Source organism: Panulirus ornatus, chromosome 22 (genome assembly GCF_036320965.1).
Source record: "Panulirus ornatus isolate Po-2019 chromosome 22, ASM3632096v1, whole genome shotgun sequence".
NCBI lineage: Eukaryota > Metazoa > Arthropoda > Malacostraca > Decapoda > Palinuridae > Panulirus > Panulirus ornatus.
Window position 1 is genome coordinate 8,159,375 of NC_092245.1, and position 15,355 is coordinate 8,174,729.

General features: G+C 40.9%; 1 protein-coding gene across 1 annotated transcript in view; it reads right to left on the reverse strand.

The window, feature by feature from the left end:
• Nucleotides 1-15,355, reverse strand: part of LOC139756521 (malectin-A) — a 59,301-nt gene that overhangs the window by 14,937 nt on the left and 29,009 nt on the right. The window contains exon 4 of the mRNA XM_071675993.1: nucleotides 14,317-14,499. Coding sequence (XP_071532094.1) covers nucleotides 14,317-14,499 — 183 coding nt within the window. The remainder of the gene's footprint in view (nucleotides 1-14,316; nucleotides 14,500-15,355) is intronic.

A 15,355-nucleotide genomic window follows, 5' to 3' on the forward strand; every position in this document is an offset into this window, starting at 1 on the left:
GACTGAGTTTGGAAAAGTGTGTGGAAGAAGAAAGTTAAGAGTAAATGTGAATAAGAGCAAGGTTATTAGGTACAGTAGGGTTGAGGGTCAAGTCAATTGGGAGGTGAGTTTGAATGGAGAAAAACCGGAGGAAGTGAAGTGTTTTAGATATCTGGGAGTGGATCTGGCAGCGGATGGAACCATGGAAGCGGAAGTGGATCATAGGGTGGGGGAGGGGGCGAAAATCCTGGGGGCCTTGAAGAATGTGTGGAAGTCGAGAACATTATCTCGGAAAGCAAAAATGGGTATGTTTGAAGGAATAGTGGTTCCAACAATGTTGTATGGTTGCGAGGCGTGGGCTATGGATAGAGTTGTGCGCAGGAGGATGGATGTGCTGGAAATGAGATGTTTGAGGACAATGTGTGGTGTGAGGTGGTTTGATCGAGTGAGTAATGTAAGGGTAAGAGATATGTGTGGAAATAAAAAGAGCGTGGTTGTGAGAGCAGAAGAGGGTGTTTTGAAGTGGTTTGGGCACATGGAGAGGATGAGTGAGGAAAGATTGACCAAGAGGATATATGTGTCGGAGGTGGAGGGAACAAGGAGAAGAGGGAGACCAAATTGGAGGTGGAAAGATGGAGTGAAAAAGATTTTGTGTGATCGGGGCCTGAACATGCAGGAGGGTGAAAGGAGGGCAAGGAATAGAGTGAATTGGAGCGAGGTGGTATACCGGGGTTGACGTGGTCAGTGGATTGAATCAAGGCATGTGAAGCGTCTGGGGTAAACCATGGAAAGCTGTGTAGGTATGTATATTTGCGTGTGTGGACGTATGTATATACATGTGTATGGGGGGGGGGGGGTTGGGCCATTTCTTTCGTCTGTTTCCCTGCGCTACCTCGCAAACGCGGGAGACAGCGACAAAGTATAAAAAAAAAAAAAATATATATATATAGAGTGGCAGATATAGGGTGTTTTGGTCGAGGTGGTGTGCAAAGTGAGAGGGTTAGGGAAAATGATTTGGTAAACAGAGAAGAGGTAGTAAAAGCTTTGCGGAAGATGAAAGCCGGCAAGGCAGCAGGTTTGGATGGTATTGCAGTGGAATTTATTAAAAAAGGGGGTGACTGTATTGTTGACTGGTTGGTAAGGTTATTTAATGTATGTATGACTCACGGTGAGGTGCCTGAGGATTGGCGGAATGCGTGCATAGTGCCGTTGTACAAAGGCAAAGGGGATAAGAGTGAGTGCTCAAATTACAGAGGTATAAGTTTGTTGAGTATTCCTGGTAAATTATATGGGAGGGTATTGATTGAGAGGGTGAAGGCATGTACAGAGCATCAGATTGGGGAAGAGCAATGTGGTTTCAGAAGTGGTAGAGGATGTGTGGATCAGGTGTTTGCTTTGAAGAATGTATGTGAGAAATACTTAAAAAAGCAAATGGATTTGTATGTAGCATTTATGGATCCGGAGAAGGCATATGATAGTGTTGATAGAGATGCTCTGTGGAAGGTATTAAGAATATATGGTGTGGGAGGCAAGTTGTTGGAAGCAGTGAAAAGTTTTTATCGAGGATGTAAGGCATGTGTACGTGTAGGAAGAGAGGAAAGTGATTGGTTCTCAGTGAATGTAGGTTTGCGGCAGGGGTGTGTGATGTCTCTATGGTTGTTTAATTTGTTTATGGATGGCGTTGTTAGGGAGGTGAATGCAAGAGTTTTGGAAAGAGGGGCAAGTATGAAGTCTGTTGGGGATGAGAGAGCTTGGGAAGTGAGTCAGTTGTTCGCTGATGATACAGCGCTGGTGGCTGATTCATGTGAGAAACTGCAGAAGCTGGTGACTGAGTTTGGTAAAGTGTGTGAAAGAAGAAAGTTAAGAGTAAATGTGAATAAGAGCAAGGTTATTAGGTACAGTAGGGTTGAGGGTCAAGTCAATTGGGAGGTGAGTTTGAATGGAGAAAAACTGGAGGAAGTGAAGTGTTTTAGATATCTGGGAGTGGATCTGGCAGCGGATGGAACCATGGAAGCGGAAGTGGATCATAGGGTGGGGGAGGGGGCGAAAATCCTGGGAGCCTTGAAGAATTTGTGGAAGTCGAGAACATTATCTTGGAAAGCAAAAATGGGTATGTTTGAAGGAATAGTGGTTCCAACAATGTTGTATGGTTGCAAGGCGTGGGCTATGGATAGAGTTGTGCGCAGGAGGATGGATGTGCTGGAAATGAGATGTTTGAGGACAATGTGTGGTGTGAGGTGGTTTGATCGAGTAAGTAACGTATGGGTAAGAGAGATGTGTGGAAATAAAAAGAGCGTGGTTGAGAGAGCAGAAGAGGGTGTTTTGAAATGGTTTGGGCACATGGAGAGAATGAGTGAGGAAAGATTGACCAAGAGGATATATGTGTCGGAGGTGGAGGGAACGAGAAGAGGGAGACCAAATTGGAGGTGGAAAGATGGAGTGAAAAAGATTTTGTGTGATCGGGGCCTGAACATGCAGGAGGGTGAAAGGAGGGCAAGGAATAAGAGTGAATTGGAGCGATGTGGTATACCGGGGTTGACGTGCTGTCAGTGGATTGAATCGGGGCATGTGAAGCGTCTGGGGTAAACCATGGAAAGCTGTGTAGGTATGTATATTTGCGTGTGTGGACGTATGTATATACATGTGTATGGGGGTGGGTTGGGCCATTTCTTTCGTCTGTTTCCTTGCGCTACCTCGCAAACGCGGGAGACAGCGGCAAAAAAAAAAAAAAAAAAAAAAAAAAAAAAAATATATATATACATCCAAATGGCACATCCTTAAGTTGCCAATGGCCACTCAGTAATTAACCAATACAGTGGCTTGCCAAGTACTATGCAGTCTAGCTACCAGTATATGAACATATTTCATGTACCCTTTCACCACAGCCATTCCCGGCAGGGATCCCATGCCTATCTATTGCCTCTTCTTCTCCTCTCCCACCTATTCATTCATGTTACCCAAAAGAAGTAATGTCTTTTTCAGATATACTTCCTTAACTGTGCTTTCTTGTTCTCTCTAGAAAGTGTCCTTAACTTTTTTTCATTACCTCAAACTTATACTGTTAATCTTCACAGTTCTTAAGTTATCTTTGCTCAACCCTCTAAATGTAATCTGGAGAGTGAAACAATGTGCAAAAAATTCCAATATTCCTTGTTAGTAAGTAAACACATGACTCATCAAGGGCCTCTATCTTCTTAAACATACTAAAAGCCAAAAAATTACAAAAAAACCTTGCCTCTCAATCATAACAGCAATATACTGTAGTCCTAAAATAACTGACTTCACTTCCAGTATAGTGACAAAATGGTCCTTCTCTAAGGAATCTCATCACCCTAAATTGTATGCAAAACAAAAAACAATTGGTTATGATGAGAAATATCTTTCAATAAACCAAGCTTTGAGATTGAAAACTAATGACATGAGGAACAGAATCTCTTACCACAGAAGTGTTCACAGAAGCTTCAGCTCTGGCAATGCTTAAGTACCAACTAGGTTTCAGATAATATGTTCTGGAATTTAGATACACACGAGGTTTCTAATCATATGCTCTGGAATTCGGTTTCTGATCTTATGTTCTGGAATTCAGCTACACACTAGGTTTCTGATCATATGTTCTGAAATTCAACTAAATACTAAGTTTCTGATCATATGTTCTGGAATTCTACTACACACTAGAATTCTGTTACACACTAGAATTCTGATCATATGTTCTGGAATTCATGTTGAAAACCAGCAGAGAAAAATTCAACATTTTCAGATGAAGAACAGCAACCCTGTAGTACCCCAATTTTCTGTCATGGACTTTGGCTGCTTTCTGGACACAACGTATAAACAAAACTCTTTCAGGTTCCTTTACTCTGTATTATCTAGCAAACTAAAACTGAAAGGTAAAAGGGCAAAATTAAACACCAATCCTAAATCTCATGCCTGTGGCATTGCACTTCAAATGGCACTAGACAACCTTTTCAACAATTTCACACATCTAACCTAATTTCTAATCACAATGGGTTAAGATCTAAAATTAGCCACAGCTAATCCGAATAAATTACTTACTTAAAATGAAAAATAAAGAAAGAACTTTGAGGTCACTACTTAGATAGCTCTGTATTATATCTATCTACATCTCTGACCCCTGATCCCTAGGGGAAATTCCTTTAGGGAGTGACCACAACAGAGGAGTCTCCATAACTAGGGAACTCCAGTGACACATTCTAGCTTATAATGCCTCACCCTTAACACAGTGTTTTCAGATGCTGCTACTTAATAATGTTCCTACTGACTCCTACCTAATGTGTCAACCTAATGTTCCAACCTATCACTTCTACCTAAAGCTCCCCCCCTAATGTTCCTACCTGCTACTTCTAAAATAAATACTTCTATCATACAAAACATCTTGCAGATTTGACACGGGATATGAACAACAAAGGAGAAAAACTTTCAATTCCATGACTACAATGTCTTCTAGTTAAATTTCAAAAGAACTTGTGGTCTCCCTTTCCTTTCAGGGGGATGTCTTTACCCTCAGAAATTCCCTCAATTAACTGTATACTCATCTCATAACTAATATTTCAAGAGCTATAAACAAACCAGCTATGAGGCAGTCAACCCTAACCCTTTGCCCCAAGAAATTCCTAAAAACATGAATTATTTTCATGAGTTAAAAATTTATAAAACAACACTGAAGTACTGTATGTGCACACAAAGATTCTAAATAAATAGATTAATTGATTCTGTAAAGCCTCAACAAGTTACATAGCAATTCTAACCAAACTAAAAGTAACATATTAAAACAAATTTACCATAACACCAATATAAATGAAAAGTAATCATTTTCTACAGCAGTTAAGTGGACTTCATATCACTTTTATGCCCAAAACCCTCAGCTACAGGAAGACATAATAGAGGAGAAAAAATTCTGCCTTCATACTCCCCTCAACTCGTAAGAGGCGACTATAAGGGGTGAGACCATGGGGCTGGAAACCCTCCTCTTCCTGCATTTCAATTTCTAAAAGAAGAAACAGAAGGAGCCATGCAGAAAGTGCTCATCCTTCTCGAAGGCTCAGATTGGGATGTCTGAATGTATGTGGATTTAACCAAGATGAGATGAGAGGAGATAGTTAGTATGTTTGAGGAAAGAATCCTGGATCTTCTGGCTTTGAGTAAAACAGGGCTCAAGAGGTAAGGGGAAAAATGGTTTGGAAATTTCTTAGAAGTAAAGTCAGGGGATGGTGAGAGGACAAGAGCCAAGGAAGGAGTAGCACTACTCCTGAAGCAAGAGTTGTGGGAGTTTGTGGCAAAGTGTAAGGAAGTAAGTTCTTGACTGATGTGAGTAAAACTGAAAGTGAATTGCAAGAGATAGGTGATCATTAGAGGCAAGTGTTTTGGGAGCAGCTGAGTGAGTGTATCACCAGTTTTGGTGCATGAGACCAGAAATTAGTGATAGGTGATTTAAATATGGAGGAATGTAATGTGGCAGTTGGGAGTTTAATTGATGCACATGGGGAATTAAGTGATATGAATGGGAATGGTGAAGAGCTTGTGGAGTTGTGTGCTATAAAAGACTGGTAATTGGTAATACTTGGTTTAAAAAGAGATATAACAGACAGTGATGGAGTAAGTAGTTTGAAGGTTTGTTGAATGTGTTTGATGACAGAGTGGCAGATATAGGGTGTTTTGGTCGGAGTGGTGTTCGAAGTGAGAGGGTCAGGGAGAATGATTTGATGAAGAAAGAAGAGGTGGTGAAAGCTTTGCCGAAGATGAAAGCTGGCAAGGCAGCGAGTTTGGATGGTACTGAAGTGGAATTTATTAAAAAAAGGGGTGACTGTGTTGTTGATTGGTTGGCAAGGATATTCAATATATGTATGGGCCACGGTGAAGTGCCTGAGGACTGGTGGAACGCATGAAAAGGGATAAAGGTGAGTGTTCAAACTACAGAGGTATAAGTTTGTTGAGTATTCCTGGGAAATTATATGGGAGGGTATCGATTGAAAGGGTGAAGGCATGTACAGAGCATCGGATTAGGGAAGACCAGTGTAGTTTCGGAAGTGGTAGATGTGTGGATCAGGTGTTTGCTTTAAAGAATGTGAGAAATACTTAAAAAAAACAATGGATTTGTATGTGGCATTTATGGATCTGGAAAACATATAAGATAGGGTTGATAGAGATGCTTTGTGGATGGTTTTAAGAGTATATGGTGTGGGAGGTAAGCTGCTAAAAGCAGTGAAATGTTTTTACCAAGGATGTAAGGCATGTGTACGAGTAGGATGAATGGAGAGTGACTGGCTCCCAGTGAATGTCGGTCTGCGGCAGGGGTGTGTGATGTCCCCATGATTGTTTAATTTGTTTATGGATGGGGTGGTTAGGGAGGTAAATACAAGAGTTTTGAAGAGAGGGGTGAGTATGTAGTGTATTGTGGATGAGAGGGTGTGGGAAGTGAGTCAGTTGTTGTTTGCTGATGATACAGTTCTACTGGCTGATTCGTGTGAGAAACTGCAGAGGTTAGTGACTGAGTTTTGAAAAGTGTTTGAAAGGAGAAAGCTGAGAAATGTGAATAAGGGCAAGGTTATTAGATTCAGCAGGGTTGAGGGGCAAGTTAATTGGGATGTAAGTCTGAATGGAGAAAAATTGGAGGAAGAAGTGTTTTAGTTGTCTGGGAGTGGACTTAGTAGTGGACAGAACCATGGCAATGGAAGTGAGTCAAAGGATGGGGGAGGGGGCAAAGGTTCTGGGAGCAATGAAGAATGTGTGGAATGAGAGAATGTTATCTCAGAGAGCAAAAATGGGTATGTCTGAAGGAACAGTAGTTCCTACAATGTTACATGGTTGCGGGGTATGGGCTATAGATAGGGTTGTATGGAGGAGGGTGGATGTGTTGGAAACCAAATGTTTTGAGGACAATATGTGGTGTGAGGTGGTTTGATTGAGTAAGAAATGTAAGGGTAAGAGAGATGTGTGGAAATAAAAAGAGTATAGTTGAGAAAGCACAAGAGGGTGTGTTGAAATGGTTTGGACACATGGAGAGAATGAGTGAGGAAAGATTGACAAAGAGGATATATGTGTCAGAGGTGGAGGGAACAAGGAGAAGCGGGAGACCAAATTGGAGGCAGAGGGATGGAGTGAAAAAGATTTTGAGAGATCGGGGCTTGAACATACAGGAGAATGAGGGGCATGCAAGGAATAGAGTGAATTGGAAAGATGTGGTATACCAGAGTCGATGTGCTGTCAATGAAGTGAACCAGGGCATGTGAAGTATCTGGGGTAAACCATGAAAAGGTCTGTGGGAGCTGGATCTTTATAGGGAGCTGAGGTTTTGGTGCATTACACATGACAGCTAGAGACTGACTGTGAATGAATGGGGCCTTTTTGTCTGTATTCCTGGCACTACCTTGCTGAAGCAGGGGAGAGTGATGCTGTTTTCCTGCAGGGTGGGACAGCGACAGGAATGGATGAAGGCAAGCAAGTATGAATATGTACATGCGTATGTATGTAATGTCTGCATATGTGTATGCATATGTATGTATATGTTGATATGTATGGGTATGTATGTGTGCATATATGTAGTATATGTGTATATGAGTGGATGGGCCATTCTTTGTCTATTTCCTGGCGCTCCCTCGCTGATGCAGGAAACAATGATTATGTAAAACAATAAAAAAATACACAAGTACATGTATGTGAGTAGGAGGGATGGTCAACAGGCATTATTAGATTATGTATCAATTGACAGGCATGTAAAAGAGAGACTTTTGGATGTAAATGTGCTAAGAGGGGCAGCTGGTGCAATGTATGATCACTATTTTGTGGAAGTGAGAACGAAGATTTGTAGAGGTTTTCAAAAAAGAGGAGGCAATGTTGAGAAGAAATGACTGGTGAGAGAAAGTGAGCTTGGAAAGGCAACTTGTGTGAAGAAATACTAGGGCAGACTGAGTGTAGAATGGCAAAAGGTGAAAGCAAATAAAGTGAGGGGAGTGGGTGAGGAATGGGAGGTGTTCAGGGAAGCAGTGATGGCATGTGCAAGAGATACATGTGGCATGTGAAAGCTGGGAGGTGGGCAAATCAGAAGGGGTGGTGAGTGGTGGGATGAAGTAAAGTTTATAGTGAAAGAGAAGAGGGAGGCATTTGGGTAGTACTTACAAGGAAGGAGTGCAAATGATTAGATGTATAAGAGATGCAGCAAGAGGTCAAGAGGAAGGTGCAGGGGTTGAAAAAGGGGCCTAATGAGAGTTGGGGTGAGAGAGTATCATTAAACTTTTGGGAGAGTAAAAAAAATGTTTTGGAAGAGGGGAAAATAATGTGCAAAAGACATGAGAACAAATGGGAACATCAGTGAAGGGGCAAAAGGGGAAATGATAATAGGTGGTGACGGAGTGAGGAGGAGATGGAAAGAGTACTCTGAAGGATTGTTAAATGTGTTTGATGATAAAGTGGCAAATGTACAGTGTTCTGGTCGGGGTGGTATACGAAGTATAGGGATTATGGAGAGTGTTTTGATGAAGAGAGGAGGTGGTGAAAGCCTTGCAGAAGATGAAATGCAGCAAGGCAGCAGGATTGGATGGTACTGCAGCTGAATGTATTTAGAAAGAGGGCATCTGTGTTACTGACTGGTTGGTAAGAATATTCAGTGTATGTATGGATTATGGTGAAGTACCTGAGGACTGGCAGAATGCATATATATTGCCAACTGTACAAAAGCAAAGGGGATAAAGTCAATGTTCAAACTACAGAGGCATAAGTTTGTTGAGTATAACCAGTAAATCGTAAGGGAAGGTATTGATTGAGAGGAGGAAGGCATGCACAGACATTAGATAGGGGAGGAGTAATGTGGTTTCAGAAGTGACAGAGGATGTGTGGATCAGGTGTCTGCTTTGAAGAATCTGTGGGAGAAATATTTAGAAAAACAAACGTAATTGCATGTGGCATTTATGGATCTAGAGAACGGATATGATAGGGTTAACAGAGTTGCTTTGTGAAAGGTCTTAAGATAATGTGTGGAAGGTCTTAAGAATATAAGGTGTGGGTAGTAAGCTGCTAGGAACATCGAGAAATTTTTACCAAGGGTGTAAGGCACGTGTACAAGTAGGAAGAGAGGAGAATGAATGGTTCCCAGTGAAGGTCAGTCTGTGGCAAGCTTGTGTGATGTCACCATAGTTATCTAATTTGTTTATGGATGGGATGGGATGGAAGGAATTAAATGCAAGTGTCTTGGTGAGAGGGGCAAGTATGCAGTCTGTTGAAGATGAGAGGGCCTGGGAAGTGAGTCAGTGGTTGTTCGCCGCTGATACAGTACTGGTGGCTGACTCAAGTGAGAAACGTAGAAATTTGAGATTGAATTTGGAAGAGTGTAAGAAAGGAGAAAGTTGAGAGTAAATGTGATTAAAAGCAAGATTCAACAAGGTTGAGGGACAAGTTAATTGAGATATAAGTTTGAATGGAAAAAAATTGGAGGAAGTGAAGTGTTTCAGGTAACTGGGAGTAGATTTGGCAGTGAATAGACTATGAAAGCAGAAGTGAGTCATAGGTTGGGGGAGGGGGTAAAGGTTCTGGGACCAATGAAAAATGTGTGGAAAGAGAGAATGTTATCTCACAAAATGGGTTTGTTTGAGGGATTAGTAGTTCCAACAATATTATCTGGTTTGAGGCATAGGCTATAGACAGGGTTGGGCGGAGGAGGGTGGATTTGTTGGAACTGAAATGTTTGAGAACAATAGGTGGAGTGAGGTGAATTGATCGAGTAAGTAATTAAAAATTAAGAGACGTGTGGAAATAAAGAGCATGGTTGAGAGAGCAAAAGAGGGTGTGTTGAAATGGTTTGGACATAGGAAGAGAATGAGCAAAGAAAGGTTGACAAATAGGATTGGAGGGAACAAGAACCAGGAGACCAAATTGGAGATGAAAGGATGGAGTGAAAAAGATTCTATGCAATCGGGGCTGGAACATGCAGGAGGGATAAAGTTGTTCACGGAATGAATTGGAATGATGTGGTATATTGGGGTCAATGTGCCATCAATGGACGGAAACAGGGCAAGTAAAACATCTGGAGTAAACCATGGATAAGCCTGTGAGGCTAGGATGTGGAAAGAGAGCTGTGGTTTTAGTGCATTACATATGACAGCTCATATATGGATGTGAGCAGATTTGGCCAACAAAGGGGATAGTGATGCTGTTTCCAATGAGGCAGGGTGTTGCTGGGAATTCATGAAGGTGAGGAAGTATGAATATATAAATGTGTTTAATGTATATGTATGTGTGTTTTTATCTATATGTATGTTTTTATACATAATCGTTGTTTCCCACATCAGCAGGGTAGTGCCAGGAAACAGATGAAGAATGGTCCATCCACTCATATACACACATGTATATATGGGTATATGTACATGTATGTGCATATGTGTACATATATGTGGATGTGAGTGAGTTTCTTTTTTCATCTGTTTCCTGGCACTACCTCACTAACACAGGAAACAGCAATCAAGCATGAATAAAATACAAAAAACATGACCATTATGAGTGAAAATTCACCTTTGGCGAGGCTGTATCTGTAAGCATAAAGACAATATTGGGCAGCAGGAGCCTCTAAAAAGAAGTCCCTCAATAACACTACAACTCTTTAGTAGAAACTGTTCCAGGGATAATTGCAAATAGAAAAATAAATATGTATAAATATGCTTTCTCTCATACACATTTGCTATATCCTGCATTAGTAAGGTAGCATCAGGAACGGATGAAATGTCCTTACTCACTCTCTGTCATGTATAATGCACCAAAACCAAAGCCCCATATCTACAACCAAGCCCAACATACTTTTCTGTAGTTTCCCCAAACACATCATATGCCCTGGTTCAACCCACTGCCAGCACATCATCATCATTCTAATTCCCTAAGTCCCTTGCACGCCTTCCACCCTCCTGTATGTTCAAGGTCCTGAATCTTCAAAGCAACATTCACTCCATTCTTCCACCTCCTCCTATTCTTTAATCCCTCCACTTTTGACATGTATTCCTTCTAAGTTGATCTTTCCTCACTCATCCTCTCCATCTGTTGACATCATTTAATCACACCCTCTTCAGCCCTATCATACATACTCCTCTTACTACCTCACCTCCCTCTTACCCTATCATTTCTTATCAACCCTCCTCACATTTCATCCCATGGCATCTACTCTCTTCTTTACATCTCTACACTCTCCTATATATTTTTGTCTAAAGCCCATTCCTCACATCTAGACAGTAATGATGGGACTACTATACCATCAAACACTCATCTTTCCCCTAAAAGACAGTGATTTCTCTTTCCACGCATTCCCCAGTGTACCCAAGAATTATACCCCATCACCTACACTTCAGCTCTCATGGCCCCAATCATTCCAAGTATCTAAAACAATCTTCCTATTAATTTTCTCCATTCAAACTCACACTCCAAATAATTCGACTCTCTTTAATGCTAAACCTAATAACCATGCTTTTACTCACATTCACTGTCAACTTTCTCCATTCACATACCCTCTCAAACTCAAAAACCAGCTTCTAAGTGGTGACTGTATTGTTGACTGGTTGGTAAGGTTATTTAATGTATGTATGACTCATGGTGAGGTGCCTGAGGATTGGCGGAATGCGTGCATAGTGCCATTGTACAAAGGCAAAGGGGATAAGAGTGAGTGCTCAAATTACAGAGGTATAAGTTTGTTGAGTATTCCTGGTAAATTATATGGGAGGGTATTGATTGAGAGGGTGAAGGCATGTACAGAGCATCAGACTGGGGAAGAGCAGTGTGGTTTCAGAAGTGGTAGAGGATGTATGGATCAGGTGTTTGCTTTGAAAAATGTATGTGAGAAATACTTAGAAAAGCAAATGGATTTGTATGTAGCATTTATGGATCTGGAGAAGGCATATGATAGAGTTGATAGAGATGCTCTGTGGAAGGTATTAAGAATATATGGTGGGGGAGGAAAGTTGTTAGAAGCAGTGAAAAGTTTTTATCGAGGATGTAAGGCATGTGTACGGGTAGGAAGAGAGGAAAGTGATTGGTTCTCAGTGAATGCAGGTTTGCGGCAGGGGTGTGTGATGTCTCCATGGTTGTTTAATTTGTTTATGGATGGGGTTGTTAGGGAGGTAAATGAAAGAGTTTTGGAAAGAGGGGCAAGTATGAAGTCTGTTGGGGATGAGAGAGCTTGGGAAGTGAGTCAGTTGTTGTTCGCTGATGATACAGCGCTGGTGGCTGATTCATGTGAGAAACTGCAGAAGCTGGTGACTGAGTTTGGTAAAGTGTGTGGAAGAAGAAAGTTCAGAGTAAATGTGAATAAGAGCAAGGTTATTAGGTACAGTAGGGTTGGGGGTCAAGTCAATTGGGAGGTGAGTTTGAATGGAGAAAAACTGGAGGAAGTGAAGTGTTTTAGATATCTGGGAGTGGATCTGGCAGCGGATGGAACCATGGAAGCGGAAGTGGATCATAGGATGGGGGAGGGGGCGAAAATTCTGGGGGCCTTGAAGAATGTGTGGAAGTCGAGAACATTATCTCGGAAAGCAAAAATGGGTATGTTTGAAGGAATAGTGGTTCCAACAATGATGTATGGTTGCGAGGCGTGGGCTATGGATAGAGTTGTGCGCAGGAGGATGGATGTGCTGGAAATGAGATGTTTGAGGACAATGTGTGGTGTGAGGTGGTTTGATCGAGTGAGTAACGTAAGGGTAAGAGAGATGTGTGGAAATAAAAAGAGCGTGGTTGAGAGAGCAGAAGAGGGTGTTTTGAAGTGGTTTGGGCACATGGAGAGAATGAGTGAGGAAAGATTGACCAAGAGGATATATGTGTCGGAGGTGGAGGGAACGAGGAGAAGAGGGAGACCAAATTGGAGGTGGAAAGATGGAGTGAAAAAGATTTTGTGTGATCGAGGCCTGAACATGCAGGAGGGTGAAAGGAGGGCAAGGAATAGAGTGAATTGGAGCGATGTGGTATACCGGGGTTGACGTGCTGTCAGTGGATTGAATCAAGGCATGTGAAGCGTCTGGGGTAAACCATGGAAAGCTGTGTAGGTATGTATATTTGCGTGTGTGGACGTATGTATATACATGTGTATGGGGGGGGTTGGGCCATTTCTTTCGTCTGTTTCCTTGCGCTACCTCGCAAACGCGGGAGACAGCGACAAAGTATATAAAAAAAAAAAAAAGTTTTTCCCTTGTGACTGCCACCAACTGACTCACCTAGTCCCTGCAACTGAATGCAAATCTGCTCCTTTCTCCTAAAACCTCATATTAATCTCCATCACCATCTCATCCATAAACAAATCAAACAGCCAGAGAGACAACACATACCTCAGCCGCAGAGCCATCTTCACCTTCCCACTTACACACACGCACGCACGCACACACACACACCTTACTCTTGTTGCAAAAAGTTTTCACAGCTTCTTGCAGCTTTTCTGCCTCTCTATATATCTGTCAGACCCTCCAGAAAGCATCCCTATCAACCTTAACAAGTGTTTTTACCAAATCCATAAATGCTACACAGAAATACTTTTGCTTTTCTAAGTATTTGTCACAAATATTCTTTAAAACAAACACCCGATCCATAATTCCTTTACCATACTAGAAACCACAATGTGCCTTCCCACTCTGACGATCTTTGCATGCCACCACCCTCCGAACTCCCATACAACTTACAAGGAACTCTTAACACCTTATGCCTTTAATAATACATACACAGATCAATGAACAAAAATCTTTGAAAATATATCTCTCTTGAGCAGAAGCCATATTTGAATATGGCTACTCCTAAAAATAGCAAAATCAAGAAAGCAGTTAGAGTTAAGATGAATAAAGCTGCTAATTTGAAAAACAAAGTACAGTACTCATGTGGCACAGATATAAGGAGGGATTGAATGAGACAGTTATAACTTCATGCATAACTACATGTATAATTGGGTGAAGTCTGGGAATAAGAAAAAACAAAACATACCAAAAGTAAGGTAGATGGAAAGAGCAAAGTATGAGTGTGAGAAGGTATCATTGCAGGAACCCGTTGTCAAGTACAAAGATAACACTATAAAGTGGTTCCATATAATCAACCTGCTGTGCAGCAGAAGAAATAAAAGATATGAATGAGGAGACAAGCAATAATTTTTGTAATATATGTATTATATTCATATATTAGCTATCAGCAGCATGATTTAATGGTGTCATAAGAAAAAGTACTTATTGCCAATGAAGAATTCAGAATGAATGATTACTACATCTGAGAATTAAAAAACCGATGTTCAGGTCCCATGTCGTCAACAAAGTATTGTTCAGATTACCAGAACTAGTAGACTCAGCATATACCACAATAATTGTTCATTTAAACACATACCTTCACGAAGTCAACCCTAACTTTGTTGCCCCTGAGTGGACTTTCTTGACCTCCAGCTATGAGCGTATTTGCAGCTACCATGAAAGGCACATACTCATCATGTGCCACTCCTCGGCCAACTCGGCCAAAGATGTCCAATGCTGGAACCACTGTCAGATCACCATTCATTACAACATCAAACACCTGAAGAGAAACAGGTATCAATAATTATGTGCATACATATATAATATAAGCATAGCATGTTTTGGAATCAATAACATAAAAAAATATTATTCTCTTACTAAAGAATGTTCTCATATCCTTATATAATAACTAAAACTGTGTTCCAAGGGAAAGTTATTCATATTCAGTTATGTTCAGAAAAGAGATTACATTAAGCAAATATGCCTTAAAATGATGCTCAGCAGGTAGTCATAACTTTAAAATTTCTTTAATACTTATCAGATTTTTCTAATTAAATCATTTTTCAATCTCTCGTGCATAAAGTGCATTATACCTAAACCAATTTTGGAAACCACTTGGTTAATATCAATACAACATTATATTCACTTAATCTTAAATCATGATTCTCATGCATTCCTAATTTATGAGATGACACACACACACTCACATTCAGCTGTCATTTTTTTTTAATGTGCTAAAGGATCCAGTCACAGAAAAAATTGTCAATAGGACCAAGATGATGATTCTCTAGGATATTCTCTAGGAAATTCAGGGTTGGAACCTTCTAACCCTCAGTATTTTCAGAGGAAATGCTGGCCTTCCCCTCCCTTAATCATCTACTCAACTGAGGTAGCAGCAGCTCATTTTTGTTAAGGTCCACCTTTGACCATAGAAATTGCCACATAGATGATGTTATCAATCCATTCCTCCCTGCCCAATAGCTCAGAATCTGCAAACAGCAGTTATCAACCTAAAGACAATCACATTTGGTACAGAGAAAAGTTTTTCAAAAGAAAAGATGGTAAGGCTAGGTAGAGTAAGAAAACCAGGAAAAAATGATCATGGGACACTGCTTCAGAAAAAAAGATATTTTTTC